Source organism: Phyllobates terribilis, unplaced genomic scaffold (genome assembly GCF_046119375.1).
Source record: "Phyllobates terribilis strain yellow unplaced genomic scaffold, ASM4611937v1 Scaffold_2__4_contigs__length_985480577, whole genome shotgun sequence".
NCBI lineage: Eukaryota > Metazoa > Chordata > Amphibia > Anura > Dendrobatidae > Phyllobates > Phyllobates terribilis.
In genome coordinates this window covers 63,140,020-63,167,720 of record NW_027362762.1, presented here as the reverse complement: position 1 = coordinate 63,167,720, position 27,701 = coordinate 63,140,020, and the positions used below count along the sequence as shown (strand labels likewise).

General features: G+C 48.7%; 1 protein-coding gene across 3 annotated transcripts in view; it reads left to right on the top strand.

The window, feature by feature from the left end:
• Positions 1-27,701, top strand: part of NOX4 (NADPH oxidase 4) — a 310,955-nt gene that overhangs the window by 125,359 nt on the left and 157,895 nt on the right. For all 3 annotated transcript variants that reach the window (XM_073662050.1, XM_073662052.1, XM_073662051.1), the window contains exons 10-11: positions 10,072-10,236; positions 10,906-10,968. In XM_073662050.1, the coding sequence (XP_073518151.1) occupies positions 10,072-10,236; positions 10,906-10,968 (228 nt within the window). The remainder of the gene's footprint in view (positions 1-10,071; positions 10,237-10,905; positions 10,969-27,701) is intronic.

Genomic DNA, 27,701 nt, shown 5'->3' with positions numbered 1-27,701 from the left:
ACTAATCCATCTGCAGAGATATCAGGCAGGCAGTGTATATAGGCAGGCAGGGTATATAGCAGACTGCAGTGCATATAGCAAAAGAGGCTCCATTCCAATTCTGCCTTCTACTGCTGTTAGATATTTCTATACAAAGGCCCAGGTCTCAGGGGCCAGGAATACTTTTCTTTGGAGCTTAATCCTCATTATTTGCTTAAAAATCAATCCAGAGAACACAATTTTTTCTGCGCCATTTGCTTGTTGGCACTGCAGAATACAGCCAGGTCCTTTTCATATTACTGCGCTAGAAATCCAGCTATTTAAAACTGTTTTCTCCGTCACACGGATCACATATGCGCTGTCAGAAAATATTGCCATTTCTGGCCTCCATTAAAAATTTCCTTTATTGTGTCATTGAAGCAATTCACCGCAGTTTGCTGTTCAAACTACTTACCTACAGGCCAGGTATTTAAAACTCTGTTTTTTCTGTCAAACGGCTCATATACAAGTTTGCTCCAAACTCAGTTATTTGTAGTGAGTGTGGAAGATACTGTCTTCCATTTAAAATGGGCAAGGCACGTGGCAAGGGACCGGGAACTGGACGTGATGGTAATGGTACATGCAGAGGCTGAGGACAAGGCCGTGGGCAAGCCGAAATTGTGCCACAACAAACACCCACATCTTCTTTCCTGACCTTCCTGTCCCAATTTCTAGGGGACCGCAGCACACCACTATTGAACCCAGAGCAGTGTCAAAAGGTTGTTGGTTGGATAGCGGATAATGCTTCCAGTCACTTAGCCACCACCACCACCACCCTGTCTTCCACACGGTCAAGTCTCAGTAGCCGTGAGTCTGGACTGCATATTCCTCACCCTGATCCTCCTTCCTCCCACCAGGCCGAGTACCCAGAGACAACTGATCCCACACTTGGACACTCTGAAGAGCTGTTCACTTTTCCAATTATAGATTTGGGCCTCTCGCCCGGTCCACTTCAAGTGGGCAAGAGGAGATTGCTTGTAGCAATGCCCAAATATTTGAGCAGCCACGGTCACACGAAGGCGACGGTTGGAAAGTGTCACAAGAGGTGGACGATGATGAGACACAATTGCCAGAAAGTCAGGAGGAGGACCAGGGTGCGGAAGTGGAAGACGAGGTGGTGCATGATGTAGTAACTGACCCAACCTGGCAGGAGGACATGCAGAGCGAGGACAGCAGCACACAGGGGGTGGGAGGCAGAGCACCCCAACAGGCAGGAAGAAGCAGTGTGGTGGCCGCAGACAGAAAGCAGGCTACCGTTCCCTGTAACACCAACACGAAGGAAGTTGCCAGTACAACTGTTAGGTCTTCCCGAGTCTGGTTGTTTTTTTAAAGACTCTGCCGATAACCCCAAAAAGGCCACTTGCACCACCTGCCAGGCCAGCATCAGCAGGGGTGGCAAAACGACCAGCCTGACCACCACCAGCATGATCAGGCACATGGCAGCAAAGCACCTGACTTTGTGGGCCGAACCCCAGGGTCCAGGAACAGTGTCTGCGGGTGGCACCATTGCTTCTTACGCTGTTGTGCATGCAAGCCAATCCCCTGTCCATGGTGCATGCGAAGACGCCTCCTGCCCTGCACCTGTCGTTGCACACTCTCAAGTAGCAGCATCAGGAAGCACGTCCATGTCCTTGTCCCAGCACAGCATTCAGTTGTTCATACCCCAGTCTTGGAACGCAAGGGCAAATATGCAGCCAACACCCCACAGGCCACACTACTAAATTCTCACATTTCACGACTGCTTGCGCTCGAAATGTTGCCTTTTAGGCTCGTGGAGACTGAAGCATTCTGCAACCTGATGGCGTCGGCCGTGCCTCGGTACTCGGTCCCCAGCCGCCACTATTTCTCCCGGTGTGCCGTCCCCGCATTACACAAGCACGTGTCCCCGAACATTAGCCGTGCTCTCAATAACGCAGTTACCGGTAAAATCCACCTAACCACGGACACGTGGACATGTGCTTGTGGGCAGGGACGGTACATCTCGCTGATGGCACACTGGGTTAACATAGTGGAAGCCGGAACCCAGTCGGAACTTTGGATGGAACAAGTCCTCCCGACGCCAAGGATTGCGGGCCCTAGGTCTATCAGGGTTGCCCCCCACCCCCCCCCGGTCTACAGCTCCTGCACTTCATCCTCCTCAGCCTCCTCCTCCTTTTCAGCCTCCATCTCCGAAATGACCACATCAGTCACAAGCTGGAAGCACTGCAGCACTGCCTCGGCCAAGCGGCAACAGGCTGTTCTGAAGCTAATATGCTTAGGTGAAAAACCGCACAATGCTGAAGAGTTGTGGACAGCTCTGAAAAAGCAGGCAGATCTGTGGCTCACTCCGCTGAACCTACAGCCAGGCATGGTCGTGTGTGACAATGGCTGGAACCTGGTGGCGGCTCTGAGGCGAGGCGAGCTCACACACATACCATGCCAGGCCCATGTACTTAACCTCGTGGTTCAGCGGTTTCTCAAATCCTACCCTGAGCTGCCGGATCTGCTTGTTAAAGTATGCCGCCTGTGTGCCCATTTTAGAAAGTCAGCTACAGCTTCCGTCGCCCTTGCAGTGTTTCAGCAGCCTTTGCAGCTTCCGGGTCACAGACTGGTGTGTGATGTCCCCACGCGTTGGAACTGTACACTGCAGATGTTGGGAAGGATTTGTGAGCAGAAGAGGGCAGTTGTTGAGTACCAGCATCAACAAGGCCGTCGGTATTCAGTTCAGACTCCACACATAAGACCTCAGGAGTGGACATGGATGTCAGACATATGTACCATCCTCCAAAACTTTGAGGACTCCACCAAGATGGTGAGCGGTGATGACGCCATAATTAGCATCACCGTCCCGCTTCTCTGTTTTCTGAAACGCTCTCTGCTCACAATCAGAGGATGCATTACAGGCGGAGCATGATGAGATGGAGCAAGGAACCATACAGGGTGATTACACACAGCCAAGCCTCATCTCGTCCCAACATAGATTGGGTGACAATGAGGAGGAGGAGGAGGAAGGACAGGAGCTAGTTTCATGCAATATAGACTATAGATGGTACTACCTGCACAGCTGTCATACCGTCTATTCAGCATGGAAGGCCAGAGGACAGAGAGGAGGAGGAGGAGGAGGAGAGCATGGTCAGTCATCCTCTTGGTGAGGACACAGAAGTCTTGCCTGTTAGTAGTCTGGCATGCATGGCTGAGTTTATGTTACGCTGCCTTTCCCATGACCCTCGCGTTCTCAAAATTTTGGGTGACAGTCATTACTGGTTGGTGACACTCTACACCCACACTAAAAGGTGAACTTTATATCTCTTATTCCTGAGGCGGACAGGTCTACAAAAATGGGGCAGTAACAGAAGGCCCTTGTTGTGGAACTATTAAAAAAATTCCCATCTGAAAACACTGGCGGCAGAGGGCACACTTCGTTGGACAACCAAGGAGTACTGGCGAGAGAGACAAAACTTCAATCCAGCAGAGACAGGGGAACACTGTCACAGTTCTGGGAGAGTTTTCTCAGACCCTCCCATCGCACAGGCCTTGAGGCGCGGGGTACTCTCTCACAAGGAGTGCAAAGTTTGAGAAGATGCTGAGGGAGTACCTTGCCGACCGTACCAATGTCCTCCGTGATTCCTCTATGCCTTATAATTATTGGGTATCCAAGCTGGATACGTGGAATGAACTGGCTCTCTATGCCTTGGAGGTCCTGGCCTGCCCTGTCGCCAGCATTTTATCAGAGCGGGTTTTTAGTGCCGCTGGTGGAATTATAACTGATAAGCGCATCCGCCTGTCAACTGAAAATGCTGACAGGCTGACTCTTATAAAAATGAACAAGGGCTGGATTGGGCCAGACTTCTCAACACCACCAAATGATAGAAGCGTGGCATAAACTCAAATCCAGTGTCTTTTCATGGGAGGTGTATTCCCATGCACCTTTTCACACCTACACATGGGTATACGCTTCCTGATTTTGTCTATTTGCTCTTGTCCTCCTCCTTCTCTTCATCCTCCACCACCATATCACCAGGGTGACCGTGGTCCGTGATGCAACACCCACCTAATTTTTTTAAAGGGTGTTTATGATGCCCTTAAAAATTTTTTTTTATACAGTATGTTCATGTATACCCCCCAGGGGTAGTGCATGGGCATTACAAGTATAGGAGGCCCGCTCCTTTCTAATGGGAACATTTTTTTTATGAGGCCCTCCTCCACGTCTCTTCCAAGGGCATTGAAGTGCCTCCAAAATTTTGGCAGCCCTTGCATTCACTGCATAGGCCAACACTATGGGAGACTCTCTCCTTTCTAATGTGAATTTGTCGTTACTGTGGCCCTGCTCTGTGTGTCTTTAAATTCTTAGTGGGGTTTTTCCTAAAATTGGTCAGCCGTTGGACTCACTGCATACCCTATAACTGTATAGCAGATTCTCTCCTTTCTTATGGGAACATGTTGTACCTTGTTACTGTGGCCCTGCTTCATGTGTCTTTAAATTCTTAGTGGGGTTTTTCCTAAAATTGGTCAGCCGTTGGACTCACTGCTTACCCTCTAACTGTATAGCAGACCCTCTCCTTTCTAATGGGAACATGTCGTACCTTGTTACTGTGGCCCTGCTCTATGTGTCTTTAAATTCCTAGTGGGGGTTTTCCCAAATTTTGTCAGCCCTTGCAGTCACAGCATGGGCATTACCACTATAGGAGACCCGCTCCTTTATAATGGGAACATTTTTTTACTGAGACCCTCCTCTATGTCTCTTCAAAGGGGTATTGGGTTGCGTCCAAATTTTTGGCACCCCTTGCAGTCACTGGATACGCAATAACAGTATAGGAGACCCACTTGTTAATAATGGGAACAACAAAGCATAGCCTGCTGATGGCTTTGTAACAATAGCTAGGGCCGACTGCTGGCCTTTTAAGAATAGTAAGGGCCGTCTGATGGCCTTATAAAAAATAGGCTTTATGACTTTCAGAGTCTCTCCATCATAAATAAAAAAGGATGCGTCTGATGATGTGTCACACACCACATCGCCAGATAAGGTTGTAAAATGTTAAAATGACATTTCCCGGTGAATGCATTTGTCTTAAAAAATAACGTAAAAAACCCCAAAACAATAGGATATTTCTTTAGTATAAAACACAGCGTCACCAATTTAACCTCAATGTAATCACATTGTTCAGCTCATGCACCTACTCCTCCATCTCTGAAATGACCCCATCAGTCAGAAGCTGACAGCACTGCAGCACTGCCTTGGCCAAGGGGCAACAGGCTGTGCTGAAGATAACATGCTTTATGCTTAATTGACAAACCGCCCAGCGCTGCTGCATTGTTGAAAGCTGTAACACAGCAGCCTGGTCTGTGGCTCTCACCGCTGAACATACAGCCAGGCATGGTCGTGTGTGACAATGGGCGGAACCTGGTGACGGAGAAATGACAGCTGGGGTAGATACGGTTTCCCTCTATGCCAGTCCTTTCACAGAGCTGAAGAATATGGCTGTGGTTAAATACAACTCCCACTGAGAAGGTTTTCAGATTGAAAAACATTGTGCCCACCAAAGGATTTGATTCTGAGGGCTAACCTTTCTCACCCACTCGAGCCCCATAGCAGCTGCAAAGTTAGCGCTATCATGAACTCTTCCTGAGGTAGAAGCCAAGGCACACCAGAGGATTCTCTGGTGAGACCGTCCAACCCTGCCGAGAAGTAGTCCTGGCTAAGAAAAGTGTGTGGGAAGGTTCCAGGACACTCTATGGCTGCTTTTTAACTGAGGAGGAAACACACGGGGAGAACATACAAACTCCTTGCAGATGTTGTCCTTGCTGGGATTTGAACCCAGGATCCCACCTCTGCAAGGCTTCAGTGCTAACCACTGATCCAATGTGCTGCTGTTCACCCTCTGTTATCTAACAGGCTGGAGAAACTTGCACTTACTGCCACTCTATCTTCAGCTCCTTTGTGAGAAAATGTATTTGGGCAGCCACTCAGTCTACCAAATAAAATTCCTGAGAAGGAAATTGGGGATGGCTTCGCTACTGGTACTGGGGGCAGTGCTAATACCATGGCATCGTACCATAGTTTGCTGGAAATATTCCAGGCTGGTAGGAGGCAAGCAAATTCCCACAGAAAAGTACCAGCAGTAATGTTCAGGCCACATTTCAAGTGCAAGCATCTTTAGAGGACTTCCTGGGAGAAATGACACGCAGGGTAGATACGGTTTCCCTCTATGCCAGTCCTTTCACCGAGCTAAATACAACTCTCCGCCAAAAAAGTTGTGGACTTGCTCAGTATCGTCCCTGGCCACATTCACCTGTCCACGTGTTTGTGGTTAGGCGGTCCTTCCCAGTAAGTACACTGGGGAGGGAACGGGTAATGTTGTGGGACCCGTGCTTGTGGAAGGCGGAGGCAATACCGGGAAATATAGTGGTGGCTGGGGACAGAGTATGGACTCCAGGCCGCTGCCGACATGAGGTTGTGAAAAGCTTCCGCCTCCACGAGCTTAAAAGGCCATATTTCAAGTGCAAAGAGCTGCCCAGAAATCTGGTAGTTTAGTATTGCGGCCTGTGGGTGGGTGGGTGGCTGGCTGCATACTTGCACTTGCATTCCAAGTAACAGAAAACTAAGCAGATGGTGGCCTCTATCATCATCATGGTCTTACCTCGGCACTATGAACTCTCCTGAAGGAGAAACCAGGGCCTGCCAGAGGAGTCTCCGGTTCTCTGGTGAGCCCGTCCAACCCTGCCAAAAAGCAGCCCTGGCTAAGAAAAGCGTGGGGGAAGGTTCCCGGACACTCTATGGCTGCTTTTTTAATGTGGATCGGCCATGCTTATGCATGTTATTTCTCAAAACGCATTACAGATCATGCCATTGTCCAACTCTGTATTCAAGAAATTAAATGCACAAAGAAAGATGTGTGTGTCAAAATACCACCGACAAGTGCTAGTTGATTTTGACTGCTTTTGCAACAAGCTCAATTACAGGACTTCCTGGGAGAAATGACACGCAGGGTAGATACGGTTTCCCTCTATGCGAGTCCTTTCACCGAGCTAAATACAACTCTTAGCAAAAAAAGTTGTGGACTGGCTCCGTACCGTCCCTGGCCACATTCACCTGTCCACGTGTTTGTGGTTAGGCGGTCCTTCCCAGTAAGTGCACTGGGAAGGGCACGGGTAATGTTGTGGGGCCCGTGCTTGTGGAAGGCGGAGGCAATACCAGGAAATATAGTGGCGGCTGGGAACCGAGTATGGACACCCGGCCGCCCCAGGCATGAGGTTGTGAAAAGCTTCCGCCTCCACCAGCCTAAAAGGCCACATTTCAAGTGCAAGCAGCTGTCAAAAATCTGGCAGTATAGTATTGCCGCCTGTTGATTGGTAGGTGGCTGGCTGCATACTTGCGTTTGCATTCCAAGAAATGGGGTAGGGACAACTGAACGCTGCAGTGGAACAAGGACGTGGACGGTGATTGTTAGAAGCCTGCAGCGACAGGTGCATGGCGGGAGACATCTTCGCATGCGCCAAGCATCACTTATGATGGGCACACTTTTAGGCAGTGACCTGGGAATCAGAGATGCTTCCAGAGGTCTTCCCCATGCTGTTCCCATGTCTTTTCAGCGCTGTATGCATGTGTCTGATGATGTGTCACACACCACATGGCCAGATAAGGTTGTAAAATGTTAAAATTACATTTCCTGGTGAATGCATTTGTCTTGGTTGAAAGCAATTCAAAAGTGCAAAAACGCATAAAAAAACAATACATGTGAACATAGGCCAAGTTGTGGAGGAGTATTTTTGTTTTTGGTTATTTATCTTGCCTTATATACAAGTCATTACCCTGGAAAGGATGTTCCTTAACATATTTCCCAGGAAAATCCATTCTGGTTTCGTTTTTGTATGTTTTATTGTGAGTCTTTAAAAGTGGCGTAATACTCTGACAACGTTGTTGACAGCAGTGATCTGGGAGTCAGAAATGCTTCCATGGGTCTCCCCCATGCTGTTCCCATGTCATTTGAGCACTGTTCCCATCGATTTGGGCAATTTTTAGGCCCTCTGCAGACCACCGGGGGGAGCCGCCTGAAAAATGCTCGAGTTTCACATAGACTTACATTGGGCTCGTTGCTTGGGTCGAGCACCCGAGTATTCCAATTTGCTCGACCCGAGCAATGAGTACCCGAGAATTTTAGTGCTCGCTCATCACTAGTAAGGATCAAAAGATCTAAGAGGCTACCTTCCTAGATGCATCTTCTCTTATGGGAACCAATAGGATAAGGCACATTCAAATTGACTTATCCAGTCCCAAGACTGATGATGGACCAACTAAAGATGAGCCCATCCAAATGTGGAGCTGCCAGAACCTGGGACCACACTCCTAAAGATGCAGCAGAGGTTACTTTCACTCACAAGCATCCATCTTTATAACTTGTCGCACAAAGTTATGTCACTTAAAGGGTTATTCTCATGTTATGAAAGTTGTCTAGTTACTTAGACACCATGAAAATAATCAAGTTTGCAAGTTTCTATCAGCTATTGTTCTGCTGCTATGAGAACTTTTGTCTTGCATTGTTTAATGCGTATTGCCAAGGAGACTGATCACCATAGCCAAAGAATGTGCAGTAGCTATATTCCAGACTGCGGAGTTAACTCCTGAGATCCCAGTTACCCCTCTAGCCCATTAATTTCTATACAGCAATTAGAAAACTTCTCACCTCCCTCTTTCAGCTACTGATCCAGAGCTGCTATTATCAGTCCTGCAAAATCACCAGATCTCTGCCCCTACTATCGGCTGGTAGTAGAGCAGTACTCCTATTCACTGCTCACTTTCCAAGTGCTTGTTCAAATGCACTGTTATCCCTGTATGCAAATACAGTGATAATAAGGGGACTTCAGAACAAGCTACTGACAGACCTGAATATGTCAGAGTAGCCCGATAAGATCAGCAGCAGGATGATGCTACTAAACCAGAACTGTAACTCAATGATGAATGTCCTCCCATCCAGCAACAAGGAAGTGAAGAGGCCGGAGAGCTGTGTACTCCTGAAGACACATGTTGAGAATAACTCTCTAAGAGGATTAAGATAACTGAACATTGCACAAGCTGTTGTCCGATATCAAGTTGGGTGACAAATTACAGTTTATAGTGCCTTAATATCCCAGTGCTGTATAATATGAGTCAACATAACCTTTTCTAGATCTGTATCTATAAATCGGGACCATTGAAGAGTCCCAATGCAAAATCTCCAACAGGGCCCCCAACTATTGCAGGTCTTTTAAAAGTGTTAATCTTTTCCAAAGGGACTCATCTATGGGCCGAAGGAACCTTTTGGGTCCCTCTAAGCTCCAGGGTCCGGATGCGAATGCTGCCCCTGCACATATTATAGTTACGCCCCTGATCGGGACACATTTTCTGATATAAGTACATTAGTAAGTGCTATATTTATTTATTAGACACAGATCTAAATGTATTTTTTAAGCTAGACAACCTCTTTTAGTAATGATGTATAATCCTAGTGTGACTGCCACAAGGACTAAAGAGTAAGACGCTGACCTCCTAGCTATCAATGCAGGCTGCTGGAGATGCTTAATCTATGCAATTTTCCCTCTTGCATAATGTTATATTCATTATTATATTCGTTGCATATTCATCATTGTATCTGTAGAAAGACCTCTTTTTCCCCAGTGATAGTTTTTGATGCTCAACTGCTTAATCACCTTTGTGCTTATTATAAGGGTATCTCAAGGGTGTCCATATTTACCTTTCTGCAAAATGTTCTCACAACATTCTAGAAAAACCCTTCACAGACTGCTCTTCACGTCACACTTACTGCCTGGCCACATATAGACATGTGAAACATAAACATCTCCTGACAGATTATCTCAAATTACCATTTTTATTCAATGTTGGTCATTGCCAGCACTCCTCTTTGTGTTGAGCCAAGAGTGAAGTAAGGAAGGACACACAGGCCGATACCAAAGTTGGGCTACACCCTATATATTTGATTCTAAAGACACTTATGGTAGAAAGGTTGTAGTGTGGCACTTCCACCATGCCGTCTCCTTGATTTTCTTATGGGATTTTCTCGGTTCTCCTTTTTTTTTTAGACTTGGTTGTGGATTTCAGCACCCTTATGCCTGTACTGCGCAGAACGATTATATCGATTCTTCCGAAGCACTAAGCCGGTGACCATCACCTCTGTCATACACCATCCTTGTAATGTTATTGAAATCAGAATGATTAAAGATTATTTCAAAGCAAGACCTGGTCAGGTGAGCAAAATAGGAACCAAATCTTTTCTTCATGTACTGCAGGTACAAAAATAAAATACAGATCATTCTCTGCTAAGATTCAGTATTCGGGAGCAAAGTGGTGACCTATTTCTCAACCTATGAACATACAACAAACCTATGGACATGGATTTGCCACTTACCTAGTATTGAACCAGCTGGCAATTAAAGGGTTATTACTATCATGAAAATTTTAGGACAGGTGATAATTTGCGGATTGGTGGGACACCCCACAAATCCTGAGAAAAGGGCTCTGAAAACTCCTTTGGAATGGAGCGGCCCGCGCATGCTCCATTAACTTTCTACGGGACTGCTGGAGAAGGCAGAGTGCAGCCATCTAACATTTCCAGAAATTTTGGTTACGATTTCATTCCGATGAAGCATTTCACAGCCCCGTTCTCTGGATCGGTGAGGGTCCCAGACCCCCCCCCTCCACCAATCCACATAATTGATTACTTTTAATGATGGGAATAACCCTTTAGAACTACGTGACAGGTGGTGGTACTAGAGCTTTGCCAGCAAAAATGTAATGCTCTGCCCTCATCCCATGGGTGCTTTGAGCTTCCCGAGGTAATGGTATAATGAAGGCAGAATGTTAACGTTTGTTGCTCCTTTATTGACCTGTAATCCTGTGCACTCTCAATTTTCTAGTACATCATTCTGCAATGCCCAAGAGTCTCCGCACTGGAAAACCATCCATTCACATTGACAATGGTAAGTGTTGAGATTAAATATTTTTTAGTTTTTTTTATGCCCCACATAATAATGCCATAGATTTAGAAGGTTTAAATAATGCCACCATATCATTCCATATAGGACTCCCTTACAGCGTCAAAATAAGAGTGCCCAAATAATGCCACAGTACAGACCAGTGCAGAGCAAGAGATGGAAAATGTTGTCCAGTTGTGATTAAAAGGGGGATTTCCATCTTGTTAAATTACTGCTTTATCTCTGGGATATTTTATCTGTTTGATAGGTGGGGATCCAACTGCTAGGACCCCTACTGATTCAGAAAATGACCCCTACTGATCGTAAAAATAAAGGGGCCACAGCATTGATTGAGTGTTGCATCAGTGCAACCCCTCAACGTTGTTTCCTTCACAGCGGTGTCCTGAAGTGCGGTCCAGAAGAAAACGGGGCTGGTTGTAGACTTCAGGGAAATTAAGAATGGGATGCAGCGCTGCAGTCCATCCATTAAGAGGAAGAGTGGAATTGTTAGAATTTGTTCCAAGTGATGGCATACCCTAGTTAGCAGCCCTTCTAACATACACCTTTCAGACTAAATTAAAGGGTCATTTCACTGTTTTCACATTGATGAGATAGCATATCCTCCAAATGAATAGGAGCTGATCTGCAGCACTTGGCAGTGGCCACTACACAGGTGATAAAGCTAAGCTCTTAAGCTCCACAACTGCACTTTTGATCGGTGGGGGTGCCGAGTATCAGACCCATATGTAATATTGATAACGCATAGGTCATCAATATCGTTAGTGGAACTACTTTCTACAGGCCACACAAACTGACAGTAGACCCTTTTTTTAGGACTTCCTATGAAGCTGGACAATTGACCTACCCATTAAAATTGATCTTGAATCGCATGTAAAAAAGCACATAAATAACATATTAATATTACACATATAAAGTAAAATATTGTTAAAGGATATTCCCATTTTAGGTAATTATGGTATATCCACAGGATTTGCTTAAACTTGTGACATGAAACACTCTAGGGATCCTACCTATCACTAGAATAGGCGCCCATTGACCCATTTTCTGATTCCCTGATGCCACGTTCTCCATATACTACCCGAGAGGACTGTATCCAAATGGGACCCCCTCTCCAGTTAAAAGTCTATGGGTGTTGCAAAATGTCTCCCCTCTTCCCAACAGGTGCCAGAGGTTGGACACACAATTATCATGCATTATGGAATACGCTGTAAATATTCTCTAATTGCCTATGAAAGGAACATCCCCTTAAGGAGATATGACTTGATGCATGTATTATTTTATATGTTATTTATGTCTTTTTGTTTGCTAGAATTAAACTCCAAAGTTATAATATGGAAAGATGCAAAATAAATGTCCCCTTGTGACAAAGAGAACAATGATCATTTGTAATTCTTAGTCATTTAGGCCACTATTAATGCAGGGTGCATACAACCATGTCCAAATTGATAATGAACAACGAGTGTTATAAAAGGTAATTACTGCTATTTCCAGATCCCATTTACAATCTTAGAAAGCGTCCTCCTTCCAGATGTTGTTTATAGGTCACCATTTACCCGTAGGCTGCTCTAGGTCGCAGTTTTGACAGTCCATTCTTTATGGTATTACTCATTACACTGTAACCTGCTACAAAGCATTGAGCGATTACATGCATTTCACAGTAGACATCCAGCGGTGTTAAATGTAATGGACCGATGACATTTATTGACACTAATGGATCTTGCAAAACAACTGCAAAAAAAAAAAATAATGTAGGTTTATTACAATATTTTCAGAATCAAATACTTAAGCAGGTAGAGCACGACTTTTATATCAGTCCAACAGTGGTTAAATATATTTATTTTTTTAAAGGTTATTGCAACAATTAGCATTTATTAGAGATCGATCCGCGGAGAATCAAATGCAAGTCAAATTTCCTGAGATCTGAGGTTCCAGAAGAATTTGAACAATCTGTAATTTGATTCGCTAAGATCGTCACGAAAAAAAAAAAATTCCCAGCGCCATTTCACATGCTGCACACTCAGTGAGCGGGTTAATGACTTGTGGCGTGGCAGCGTAGGCTTCCCCCAAAATGCCCAGCAGTAATCTGATCACATGGTGTTGCACAGCCAATCAGGGGGGCTTATCATAGACAGTATAAAACATAGAGGGGAGCTAGCGTACACCATTTTTCGCTTGTACTGTCTAAGAATAGGAGCTCAGAGCACCCAGCATAGGGACAGAAAAAGTAATTTTGATGTACTATTTTAGTGCTGATGTACTACATTGAAAATGGGATTAATAGTCTTAGGCAATAGAAATGCAACATTCCAGTGATATATAGAGATGTACAATAAAAAAAAAAAATATTGTGGTACCATGTTAGCCAGAAAAATCGATGAAAATACTTTTATGCCCGAAAATGACAAAGGTATTCTAAAAGGTATCACTAATAGAACACTTTTGTCATTTTTGGACACAAAAGTATTTAAAGTGATATATATTGAAATGTTGTAGCGTCTCATCATCACCACTCGGTGTGTGACTGTGAATTAATACTTGTGCGATATATAGCAGCAGCAACAGCACCTTAATAGTTGCTTTTTTTGTTTTATTTTCACACTATGCCAGCAAGCAAGGGTGGTATTTAATCGCTCATTGCAGATTTTGCAACTAAATCCAAATTCTGTATTCAAGGCTTGTTTCTGTTTTGGACTCGCCATTTTTTTTTTTTAAGAAACCTCCCTAATCCTGAAACTTAAACACAACTGTTTACCTACCAAGGTGTGCACATTGTTTAAAAAGATTTTTTGAGCCCTCTTCATTGCTCCAATAGTCTATAATTAGACTTATGCACATGCCACCCATGTATAGAGGCCGGTTACACGTGCTTGCTTGTGGGAAGTGATTCTACCTACATTTTCTGGTTCCAGCCAATTGGTTAGGTTTGTGAACAAAGTTTAGAAACAAATTAAATGTTAAACTTTTATCCAAAATGTATGCTACACCAAAATATGGCGTGGGCATCAGATGTGGAAGGGTGATTAAAAAAAAAAAACAATCTCACCGATAATGTGGTTGCCGCTAGCAGCAGCTCTAACCCCACCCGTAGTGCTAGCAGCAACCATGCATAGGCTAGGAGGAAGCAAAGGGCATAATGCAGTTCATGTTCCATCACTCATCTCAATCACAGCAGGATGATGTACTCTCTGACAGCGACATCATGAGCTGGAGTCAACAATCTGTTTGGCCCACCTCCTCTGCTGTCAAAACTGTTAATATTTGTACATAGTGAAATTTCCAATCCGTCAATTACACCAGTTTCTATTCTGCCCTAAAATTCCCTAACCTACAGCACCCTGAGAGCTAAGTAACACATTACACCAGAAAAGATGCTAGTTACTTACCGGTAACGGGATTTTACAGAGCCCATGACAGCACCACCTGAGAGATGGTATCCGCCCACCAAGGACAGGAACCTACTGATTAAAAAGGCGGTACCTCTCTTCCGCATCAGTTTTTGTTTCAGAGTATGAGAGGGCCTCCGAAAAATAGGTTAGTACACAGCTACCCCCAAAACATTTCTTTATAAAACACCCTTAGAAGTGCACACCATAAATGATAGAGGGGAGGTAATTAATAGGGTGTTGTCATGGGCTCTGTAAAATCCCATTACCGGTAAGTAACTAGGATTTTTTCCCCTTCTCCCATGACAGCACCACCTGAGAGATTTAGAGAGATCAGACACTAGAAGGAGGGATCACCTCTTGCAACACCTTCCTCCCAAAGGACAGATCAGTAGAAGAGGAAAGATCAAGGCGGTAATGCTTGTAGAATGTAGAGGGGGATGACCAAGTTACATATGATGTCGATGGGCACATCCGACTTCTCAGCCCAGGAAGCAGCTACAGCCCTGGTGGAGTGGGCCTTCAGGTTCTCTGCAACTGGCAGATTGCTAGAGGAGTGCGCTAAACCAATGGTGTCTCTGACCCACCTAGCTATAGTCCCCCTCGCAACCTTAAGCCCCTTCCTAGCCCCCTGAAATGAGATGAATAAGGCGTCACTTTTCTTCCAGGCCTATGTCACCTCCAAATACTGGACTAATATCCTCTTTACATCTAGAGTGTGAAGCCTTTGTTCCTCTGAATTTCTAGGATCAGGATAGAAGGAAGGGAGAGTTAGTACTTGTGTCCTATGGAATTTGGAGGCTACTTTTGGAAGATAGGTCGGGTCTGGTCTTAAGGTTACTCTAGCCATAGACACTTGAGTGAACGGATGGTTTACTGATAGCACGTGCACATCACTAAACCTTCTCTAAGGGCTCAAAGGGAGGCTTGGTTAGCGCCTCCAGAACCAGATTAAGGTCCCATGGAGGCATCCTTGAAGTAGGGATGAGTTTAGATCTACTGCAAGCTTTAATGAATCTAGTGATCCACCTATTTGCTGCCAAGTCGCAATTATATAGTGCCCCCAGGGCTGATACTTGTACCTTAAGGGTACTGGTAGCTAACCCCATGATTAAGCCCTTCTGAAGGAACTCCAGGATGGCCCCAATAGGAACCCTCCCTTTGGCGGACTGACCCGAGGTAGACGGAAATTTAGGCCAGGTTCTGCCATAGATTCTAGTAGTCACCGGCTTCCTACTTGCCAGTAGAGTAGCGACTAGACCTGGAGAAAACCTCTCCTGTGACCTTTCAAAATCCAGGCCGTCAAATGCAGACCCGATCTCTGGGGATGGAAGACTGGGCCCTGCCTGAGGAGATCTGCGGTGTCCGGAAGGACCCATGGTTCCGATTGGGATATCCTCTTCATCCAGGTGAACCATCCTCTCTTGGGCCAAAACGGGGGGATCAATATAACCCTCGCCTGTTCTTCTCGGATCTTCCTCAGGATAGTAGGAATCCGCATTAGAGGGGGAAATGCATAGTTCAGGGTAAAGTTCCAGGGAATTTGCAGTGCGTCCACAGCAAAAGGCTTCTCCTTTGGATTTAAGGAGCAAAAGACTTTGGTTTGCTTTTGTTCGCAAACAGATCTATCTAAGGTTGCCCCAATCTGCTGGAATATCGCTGGATTCAATTCCTATTCTCCTTGTTTCAAAATGTGATGACTTAGAAAATTGGCTCTTGCGTTCTCTTCTCCTCTTATATGCAGCCCCGAAAGCGTAAATAGATGATTCTCTGCATAATGATGGATCTGTTCTGTCCCTAACATCAGAGGAAGGGATCTTGTTCCCCCCTGACGATTGATATAGGCGACTGTTGTTCAGTTGTCCGACGTTATCCGGAAGTGTTGACCCCGAAGTTGAGAACTGAACTCTACTACTGCATTTCTGGCTGACCACAGCTCCCTCATGTTGGAGGAGAGACACGTCTCACTGTCTGACCAGAGGTCTTGTATTGAATGGTCTCTCAGGTGAGCTCCCCAGCCTTCTGCACTTGCGTCTGTTGTAATCGTATCTGTTACCTGGAACGACCAAGGAATCTCCAGAGATAGATTTACCGGATTCATCCACCAATCCCACGAGTTGATTACCGAAGGGATATTCTTCCATCCAGGTGACCTCTGAGCTGTTTGTCTGCCGTCAGGATCTCCTGCTGTAAACATCTGGAATGAAACTGGGCCTACTGTACTTTCTGGGATACAAGATGTCATCATACCCAATAGAGACATTGCATTTTTCAGGGTCATGTATGGATTGCTGATTATGCGTGAGATGAGGGAATTGATCCTCAATTTCTTGTCCTCTGGTAGAAGACAAGTCTGGTTCTCTGAGTCTAAAATGAGACCCAAAAAGGACTGAACCTTCTTTGGTTCTAGTTTCAATTTTAATAAATTTAGGATCCATCCCAAACTATTTAGACTGGCCATGACTTCCGCCAGAGCCAGTGCACAGAGTTCTTTTGATCTGCCCACTACCAAAAAATCGTCCAGGTAAGGGATGACTAGAATATCCTTCTCCCTTAGATGTACCGAGACTTCTAGGATAATCTTTGTGAAAACCCTTGGAGCCATGGAGATGCCAAAGGGAAGAGCTGCAAACTGAAAATGCTTTATGTGCTTGCAGAAATGTACAGCTACCCTCAGATACTGTTGGTGTGCAGGAAATATTGGGACGTGGTAGTAGGCGTCCTTCAAATCGAGGACGCACATGTAACACTCTGGAAACAAAAGCTTTATGGCCGATCTTATTGACTCCATCTTGAATGGCCTGTAAATTTAAATGGTCGTTCAGCTTTTTCAAGTTGACAATAGTTCTGAAGGAGCCATCCGCTTTCTTTATTAGGAAGAGAGTTGAGTAAAACCCTCTCCCTTGCTCGGGTACTGGTGTTACTACTAAAACCCCCTTCACGACCAGAGTGAGTACTTCCTGCTGTTCTCTTAGGCCTCTGGGGCCTGAAACCTGACGGTGTCTCTGGGAATGGTTTTGAATTCCAACTTCAGCCCCTTTCCGATTATCCCTAAAATCCAAGCACTGGATGAGATCTTTTCCCAGGCGGGAAGGAAGTGGGACAACCTTCCTCCTTCCTGGGGAGGCCCGTCACTTAGGGGCTTTTTTACTCTCCGAGGATGGACCCCCGAACATTAAGCCTCTGTTATTCGGCTTGTTATCTCTCCAACTACCTTGGTCTCAGGAAAATTTGCTTCGATTATATTTCCTTTTCCGAAAGGAGGTCTTATATCAGGGAACAGATACACTAGGAAACCCGTCTTTCTTGTCCGCGGCCTTATCCAGGATGTCATCTAAGCCTTTCCCGAAAAGAAAGTCTCCTTCACATGGGATTGAGCAGAGCTTTGATTTAGACTGCACATCACCTGGCCAGCCCTTGAGCCTTAATGCCCTACTGGCTGCATTGGAAAGGTTTGCTGACCTGGCAGCCAGCCTAACTGAATCTGCCTATGCATCCACAAGAAATGCAGCCGCCCACTGCATAAGAGAAAGACCCGACAGAATCTTATCCCTAGGGACATTCCCTTTAATCTGGTCCTCTAACTGCTGTAGCCAGATCATCATGGACCTGGCGTGCAGGTGGCCGCCACTGCCAGTTTCAGAGCCCCTGCTGAGGACTCCTAGGCCTGTTTTAGAAAAGACTACGCCTTTTTATCAAGCGGATCTTTGAGGGCCCCCAAATCCTCAAAAGGCAATGTGGATCTTTTAGAGGATTTATAGATGGCCACATCAATTTTAGGGGTTTTGTCCCACTTGGCTGCATCCTCCTCTTCAAAAGGGTACCTCCGCTTAGAAGAAGAAGGCAGCTGGCCCTTGCTTTCTGGCTTTTTCCACTCCCTATCTATAAGAGTCTTGATCCTCTCATTAACTGGGAATGTGCGTCTTTTCTTCTGATAAAGGCCCCCGAACATGATATCCTGAACTGTTCTGGGAGCCTTGGCATCGGCAATACCCATGGTTACTCTAATAGTCTTGACTAATCTAATCTTTCTGTATTGTCAACCGAAAAACAAGGCCTACCCCCTCCATTATTTTCCAAAGACTCTGATGAAGACTATGACGAGAGGTCAGAGGGGGAAGGGGATTCTTTCGCGATACGGGATTCTACTGATTCTTGAGTCAGCGGTAACCCATCTCTGCTTTCTGCTTTCTCTTCTTACGTGAGTGTAGCGCCGGCGTCCCTGCCCTCTGCTAGGCAGGGACGCTGTTCCCCTCACCTCTCTGCTCCGTGCCCGGCGTCCTCCTCCGCTCTGCTGGCAGCGCGCGCTCCTTCCCGGCCACTGTGCTTAGGGCGCGCGCGCTCTCCCTCCCTCTTAAAGGGGCCGCGCGCGCCGTCCTAAGGAGTCCCCGGCCAATGGCCGGAGGACTTCACCATATATAAGGCACCTCCTCCAAAATGGAGGTGCCCGAGCAATGTTGTTGCACTGTTCACTACTCTGCTTCAGCCCTCAGGTCCCGTTGCCAGTTACCTGCCAGATACCTGCCAGATTCCTGTCAGCTTGCTGTCTTATTCCTGCCTGATATTCTGCTACCTGCCTGCTAGCCTGAGGTCCGACGGTCTGCCTTACAACTCCTGTCAGTCTGTCTAAGGACCAGCTTGCCCGCTCACCTGGGAGCGCACATCAGCTACCTGCTTGCTTGCCTGAAGTCCGACGGTCTGCCTTCCAACTCCTGTCAGTCTGTCTATGGACCAGCTTGCCCGCTCACCTGGGAGCGCACATCTGCTACCTGCCTGCTAGCCTACCTGGAGGCTCCGCCGTCACGTGCTGTGACCACCTGCCTGTCCAGTGACTCCTGCCCGCTCACCTGGGAGCGCTCATCTGCTGCCTGTCTCCTAGCCTACCTGGAGGCTCTGCCGTCACGTGCTGTGACCACCCGCCTGTCCAGAGACTTCTGCCCGCTCACCTGGGAGCGCTCATCTGCCGCCTGTCTGTTGGTCTTCCTGGAGGCTCTGCCGTCACATGCCGTGACCACCCGTTTATCCAGAGACTCTCACCTGCTCACCTGGGAGCTCACGTCTACCATCAGCCGCCACAGGTCGTACCAACCCTTTACCCAGAGACTGCCCCGGTCACTTGCCGTGACCATCTGCCCGTTCATCCAGAGACTGCCCCGGTCACTTGCCGTGACCATCTGCCCGTTCATCCAGAGACTGCCCCGGTCACTTGCCGTGACCATCTGCCCGTTCATCCAGAGACTGCCCCGGTCACTTGCCGTGACCTCCTGCCCGTTCTTCCAGAGACTGTCCCGGTCATCTGCTGTGACTGCCTGCCTGGTCGCCACCTGCTCCCTTACAAGGACCGCCCCCTTGTATAGTAGCTCAGAGATTCCGCCTCCCAGACCCGTTACAGTTTGCTCGGGCCATGGAACCCGGTGGCACCAAAGCTCCCTCGCTCTCGGACCTGTGTCATGAACTGTCCCGTCAGAGGTCCCAACAGGAGTCCATCCTGGGTCACCTGCGGAATGTCAATTCTCGCCTGGACACTCTGACTGCTCCACCAGCAACCTCCGCCAGTGCCATGACTCGCAATCCGGCAGCTCCGCTGCCCACTAATACCATGGTATCCTACCCCGGACCCTGGCTTTCTGCACCTCCTCGCTTCGGAGGCGACTCCGCCCAGGCTCGGGGCTTCATAAATCAGTGCACCCTGCACTTTGAACTATTGTCCCACCAGTTTAACTCCGACCGGGCCAAAATTGCCTTCATCATGTCCCATCTCACCGGGGAGGCCCTGGCCTGGCTAAATCCTCTATGGGAGAGAGGAGACCCCCTGGTGTCCGACTTGCCTGCCTTTCTCACGGCTTTCCGGAAAGTCTTCGACGAACCCGGACGGAAGACCTCATCCGCATCATCACTGCTACGCCTCCGTCAGGGAAGTCTCACCGTGGGCCAATATGCCATACGGTTCCGTACCCTTGCCTCGGAGCTGGCCTGGGATAACGACGCTCTGGTATCCGTCTTCTGGGAGGGTCTGTCCGGCCGTATTAAAGATGAACTTGCCGGTCGGGACATTCCTACCACTCTCGATGACCTAATAACTCTTGCCACCCGGATTGACCTACGGTTCCAGGAGCGTGCCAAAGAGGTCACCCGTGAGAGGAGGTTTCCACGTCTAGCTCCTACTCTTCAGAAACCCGTCACTCCCTCCGTCTCTCCCCAGGTACACTCTCCTGAGCCTATGCAGGTCGACCAGACCAAGATGGTCAAAACCCGTCAGGACTTACTCCGTGCCGAGGGGAGCTGCTTCTACTGTGGCAGTAAGGAGCACCGGATCCGTGCCTGCCCGGAGAGGTCGGGAAACGCCTGTGTCTAGGTTCGCTCAGAGAGGTCGACCTAGACCAGAATAAATCCTCTCCATCTCTGCTGCTGTCAGTCTCAATCGTCTGCGGGGAGAACCGTTATTTCGAACTAGCCCAACTTGACTCTGGAGCAGCCGGGAATCTTATTTCACAGTCCCTGGTAGAGAAATACCGCATCCCCACCAAACCTCTGGCTGTACCCTTGTCTGTTGCTGCCGTGGATGGGGGTCTCTTACCACGCCCCATCCAACTCATCACCGAATCCATTACTCTGCAGGTGGGAATGCTGCATTCTGAGAGTATCTCCTTTCATGTTCTGCCTGGACTCTCTCACGCCCTCTTGCTAGGTCTACCTTGGCTCCAGAGACATGCACCCGTGCTTGACTGGCAGACCGGAGAGGTCCTTCGCTGGGGACAGGACTGCCATAAGACCTGTCTGGTTCCCGTCCATCCCGTCCGTCCTTCTCCTACCCCAGCTAATCTACCTGGACTTCCGATTCCTTATTGGTCTTATGCTGATGTCTTTAATAAAAAGGAGGCAGAGACACTACCCCCTCATAGACCATACGACTGCCCTATCGACCTGTTACCCGGTACTACTCCTCCCCGTGGGCGTATTTATCCATTATCCGCTGCTGAGACCCGGTCGATGTCCGAATATATTGAGGAGAATCTGGCCAGGGGATTCATCCGGAGATCTACCTCCCCGGCGGGAGCAGGCTTCTTTTTCGTCAAAAAGAAGGACGGTTCTCTCCGTCCCTGTATAGACTATAGAGGCCTTAACCAGATCACGGTGAAGAATAAGTACCCCCTTCCGCTCATTCCGGAGTCATTTGATCGTCTGAGGGGGGCTAGAATCTTCACCAAACTGGACCTCCGTGGGGCGTACAACCTGGTTCGTATCCGTCAGGGGGATGAATGGAAGACGGCATTCAACACCCGGGACGGCCACTATGAATATCTGGTAATGCCCTTTGGTCTCTGTAACGCTCCTGCCGTCTTTCAAGAGTTGGTCAATGACATCTTCCGGGACCTTCTCTACTCCTGCGTAGTGGTGTACCTGGACGACATCTTGGTCTTCTCTCCGGATCTCCAGACTCACCGGAGGGACGTTCGTCAGGTCCTGCTCAGGCTCAGGCAGAATCACCTCTTCGCTAAATACGAGAAGTGCCTCTTTGAGCAGACCTCGCTTCCGTTTTTGGGCTACATTATTTCTCAGACCGGCCTACGAATGGATCCAGAGAAACTGTCTGCCATCGAGAAATGGCCTCGACCGGAGGGGTTGAAGGCCATTCAGCGGTTCCTGGGCTTCGCCAACTACTACCGCCTCTTCATACCACACTTCTCTTCCCGAACTGCCCCAATTTCCGCGCTCACCCGTAAGGGTACTAATCCCAAAGAGTGGCCGCCCGAAACAGAGGAGGCCTTTCTTTCCCTAAAACAGGCCTTCTCTTCCGCCCCGGTGCTGCATCGCCCAGACGGCAACAATCAGTTCTTCCTGGAAGTTGACGCCTCCTCCTCTGGAGCCGGAGCGGTACTTACTCAAAAATCATCTTCCGGGAGGATTGTAACTTGCGGCTTCTTCTCTAAACTCTTCTCCTCCTCAGAGCGCAATTATTCCATAGGAGACCGAGAGTTATTGGCCATCAAACTGGCATTAGAGGAGTGGCGTTACCTGCTCGAGGGGGCTCTTCACCCGGTAATAATTTACACTGACCACAAGAACTTGGCTTACCTCCAGCATGCCCAGAGACTTAACCCGCGCCAAGCCCGGTGGTCCTTGTTTTTTGCTCGCTTTGATTTTGTTCTTCATTTTCGCCCGGCTGACAAAAACGTCAAGGCGGACGCCTTGTCTCGATCCTTTCTGGTGTCTGATCTCGAGGAGGATCCGAAACACATCATCGATCCCGCCAGAGTAATGCAGGTGGCTCCCGTGAGTCTAAATCGTCTCCCTCCCGGAAAGACGTTCGTATCAGTACCTGATCGGGAGAAGATCCTTCACTGGGGTCACTCGTCTAAACTGGCTGGCCATGCCGGTCAGAAAAAGACCCTCCAGCTTATTACCCGGCACTACTGGTGGCCTACCCTGCACAAGGACGTAATAGACTTTGTTTCTGCCTGTGTGTCCTGCGCCCGCAACAAGGTTCCGAGACATCTGCCAGCCGGTCGCCTCCTTCCGCTTTCTGTACCTGCTGCCCCCTGGCAGCATATAGGAATGGACTTTATAACTGACCTCCCAGTCTCTGCCGGTTGTACGGTCATTTGGGTGGTCGCTGACCGCTTCTCCAAGATGGCTCATTTCGTTCCCCTGCCAGGCCTCCCGTCTGCACCCGAGCTAGCTAAAGACTTTATTCGTCACATCTTTCGTCTTCATGGCCTGCCCCTCCACATCGTGTCGGATCGTGGGGTACAGTTCACCTCACGCTTCTGGAGAGCCACTTGTAAACTGCTAGACGTCACCCTGGACTTCTCTTCCGCTTACCACCCACAGTCCAATGGTCAAGTGGAGCGGATCAATCAGAACCTGACCAGTTACCTCCGGCACTTCGTTAATGCCCATCATTCAGACTGGGTGGATCTCCTACCATGGGCCGAGTTCTCTTATAATAATCACGAGAGCGAATCCTCCTCCAAATCCCCGTTTTTTGTAGTCTTCGGTCAGCATCCTCGGATTCCTTTTCCTGTCTCCACCTCTGTGGACAACCCGGCTGCGGAATCTCTCGTTAGCAAATTTTCCTCCATTTGGGAGAGTACCCGATCCGCACTCCTTCAGTCGTCCGAACGGATGAAAAGACACGCTGACAAAAAAGGCCTGGATCCTCCACAATTTCGTCCTGGAGATAAAGTCTGGCTCTCATCTAAATATGTCCGACTCAAGATACCTTCTTACAAGTTAGGGCCTCGGTTCATCGGTCCTCTGGAGGTCATCAGTCAGATCAACCCGGTGGCCTATAAATTGAAACTCCCGGCCAACTTACGGATCCCTAACTCCTTCCATGTATCTCTCCTCAAACCCGTGGTGCTTTAACTCTTTTTCCAAGTCTACAGGTACGCCTCCTGCTCCGGTTTCTGCTGAGGACGAGTTTGAGGTAGAGAACATTCTTGCCACCAAAAGGGTAAGAGGAAAGACCTTTTTTCTAGTAGATTGGAAGGGGTTTGGTCCTGAGGAGAGAACGTGGGAGCCCCGGGAGAACATCCATGCCCCTCTTATCCTTGCTAAATTTCTGTCTGGCCTAAGAAAGGGGGGACCTAAAGGGGGGGAAACTGTAGCGCCGGCGTCCCTGCCCTCTGCTAGGCAGGGACGCTGTTCCCCTCACCTCTCTGCTCCGTGCCCGGCGTCCTCCTCCCGCTCTGCTGGCAGCGCGCGCTCCTTCCCGGCCACTGTGCTTAGGGCGCGCGCGCGCGCTCTCCCTCCCTCTTAAAGGGGCCGCGCGCGCCGTCCTAAGGAGTCCCCGGCCAATGGCCGGAGAACTTCACCATATATAAGGCACCTCCTCCAAAATGGAGGTGCCCGAGCAATGTTGTTGCACTGTTCACTACTCTGCTTCAGCCCTCAGGTCCCGTTGCCAGTTACCTGCCAGATACCTGCCAGATTCCTGTCAGCTTGCTGTCTTATTCCTGCCTGATATTCTGCTACCTGCCTGCTAGCCTGAGGTCCGACGGTCTGCCTTACAACTCCTGTCAGTCTGTCTAAGGACCAGCTTGCCCGCTCACCTGGGAGCGCACATCAGCTACCTGCCTGCTTGCCTGAGGTCCGACGGTCTGCCTTCCAACTCCTGTCAGTCTGTCTATGGACCAGCTTGCCCGCTCACCTGGGAGCGCACATCTGCTACCTGCCTGCTAGCCTACCTGGAGGCTCCGCCGTCACGTGCTGTGACCACCTGCCTGTCCAGTGACTCCTGCCCGCTCACCTGGGAGCGCTCATCTGCTGCCTGTCTCCTAGCCTACCTGGAGGCTCCGCCGTCACGTGCTGTGACCACCCGCCTGTCCAGAGACTTCTGCCCGCTCACCTGGGAGCGCTCATCTGCCGCCTGTCTGCTAGCCTACCTGAAGGCTCTGCCGTCACGTGCTGTGACCACCTGCCTGTCCAGTGACTCCTGCCCGGTCACCTGGGAGCGCTCATCTGCTGCCTGTCTCCTAGCCTACCTGGAGGCTCTGCCGTCACGTGCTGTGACCACCCGCCTGTCCAGAGACTTCTGCCCGCTCACCTGGGAGCGCTCATCTGCCGCCTGTCTGTTGGTCTTCCTGGAGGCTCCGCCGTCACATGCCGTGACCACCCGTTTATCTAGAGACTCTCGCCTGCTCACCTGGGAGCTCACGTCTACCATCAGCCGCCACAGGTCGTACCAACCCTTTACCCAGAGACTGCCCCGGTCACTTGCCGTGACCATCTGCCCGTTCATCCAGAGACTGCCCCGGTCACTTGCCGTGACCATCTGCCCGTTCATCCAGAGACTGCCCCGGTCACTTGCCGTGACCTCCTGCCCGTTCTTCCAGAGACTGTCCCGGTCATCTGCTGTGACTGCCTGCCTGGTCGCCACCCGCTCCCTTACAAGGACCGCCCCCTTGTATAGTAGCTCAGAGGCTCCGCCTCCCAGACCCGTTACAGTGAGGTCAAGTTCTTTAAGGAATCCCTGACTTCCATCTGGATTAAGGTTTTTAAATCCATAGAAAAGCTAGGGGACAACTCGGCTATAGTTTTCTGGGTACTATCAGAGCAAAGGTTCTTAGCGTAGGAGCTGGGAAGACTAACTTTACACAACGCACATTCTTTGTTATTTTTAGAACTACTCTTTTTAGGTTCTTACCCCAGAAAGAAACAAAAAGAGAAAAAACAGAGCAGAGCACATTACTAAGGTGAACTTCCACGAAGATCACTCACCACACTGCCGTTCAGACTAGGGTACCGGAGGCGGTGGTTGCCTTCACATGAACGATCCCATCTGGCAGAGGTGGACTCTCGAGATGATTTTTTCTGACCGGTTCTGCTGGCACTCGTACGGCCCCCACTGCTGTGGCTCTGATGATGGGAAGACTCCCGATATTGCTCAGGTTGTTTTACATTCTGCTTGAGCTGTTTACGCTGCTCAAGCGGCTGTGGCTCTTGCTGTTCTTCCTGCTGCGGCGGTGACATCTGCTGCCCAGGTGACTGCGGCTCCTCACTCATGATGAAGGGGATGCCGACACTGCCATCTTGTCAGCTTCCCATCTTTATAAAGCATATGGGGGCTCCACCTCCTTTGGACCCCTCCTCTTCCGGCGGCAGCGTGCTCGCTCCCTTTTTTTTTTTTTTTTTTTTTACTTATATATCAGCCAGCTGGCGCGTTTCGCCGCAGGATCCCTCGTATGTGTGCGCAGACCAGCGGTTCCCGGCGCCCTTGCGAATGTGAATGCTTCATGCTGAATTGTACCCCGTGCATGCGCAGACCCGGGCTTCCGGCGCGCTCGTGCCAGGGCGCTACGCGACCCTGCGCGTGTGCAGCCCGGACTTCCGGTGTGCTACGTCACAGGGCGCTACGTGATCCTGCGCGTGCGCAGACCCGAAAGGCCTGCCAGCGCGCTCAGCCATGGACCTCCGTGCGTGTGCAGCCCCGGCTGCAGGACCCGGCGCTCCCGGGAGAGGACCCCAGAAGGTGCCCGCAAGATGGGGCTGAAAACTGAGGTCCCATCTGCTGCCTCTTCACAGTCTCCAGGCCACATCAATCCCGGGATCCACACTCCAGACCCCACTATCAGGTATGCGAGGAACCACCTAGAGAGGCTCCCATCAAGGACAGGAACCAAAACTGATGCGGAAGAGAGGTACCGCCTTTTTATTCAGCAGGTTCCTATCCTTGGTGGGCGGATACCCTCTCTCAGGTGGTGCTGTCATCGGAGAAGGGGAAAAACTTCTTCCAGTTGATATTTAGCAAGATATGAACATACCTATTATTAAATCATGAAGAATCATACTTTTACCGTATAATGAACACCGTAAAAACAAAACCCAAAAAGCAATTGCAGAATTGTGCTTTTTTTTTTTTACAATTTCACCGCACTTTGAACTTTCTTCTTGTTTTCTAGTACAGTACATTATAAAGTGGATGGTGTCATTCAAAAGTACAACTCATCCCGCAAAAAAAAGCAAGCTTCATATGGCTATATCAACAGTGAATTAAAAAAAAGTTGTGGCTTTTGGAGGAAAAAAAGTGAAAGCACAAAAAAGAAAAATAGCCATGTCGGGAAGGGGTTAGTGTAATTGACCATTGTTGACTTTACAATCCCACAATTTAGATCATTTAAAGTTAGAGCACTGTTTAACTCATAGATTGCACCCTACTCTCTCACTGGTGCCACAGATGGCCACCTATCCTTCATACCATAACCCTGATTGCCGGTGATTAGCTGATTGCCCCAAGCTATCAGCTGAAATCACCAATGATCAGCAGTTGTCACTATTAGCTCACGTAGCGTTTTTGATGCATTTTTGCTGCGGTTTTCCCGCCATGGAAACGCTACGAAAACGCTTGTTAATAGGTCTGCCATGCAAAGCAGTGCGAATCAGGATGTGCACATGATGCGGAAATTTCTGCTCCGGATTCACATTGCGTTAAAAAGCAGGACCATTGTTCGGGCGTTTCCACTGCAAATTTGCGCCCACTGACTTGAATTGAAACGGAGCAAAATCGCAGGTAACCTGTGGATTTGCTGCGTTTCAATGAAAGCCAATGGGCGCGAATTCGCGCTGGAAACGTGTTGCAGGTGGTACCCAGGTCGGGAGAGAAGGCAACTACTTTTCTCATCCGACCGCCGCTCTGGCTGATAACAACGGGAACGGCGTGCCTGGCAGGAGCAGTTGCCTGCTCTGCCCAGACCGCGTGCCCGCGGTAGTTAAAAAAAAAAAAAAAAAAAAAAAAAGAAGAAAAACACTGTAAAAATTAAAAAAAAAATCCTCATACTCAACTGTCTGGCAGCCCTCGGTGTCCTCCTGGTCCCCGGCGGCGATGCGCTGCGG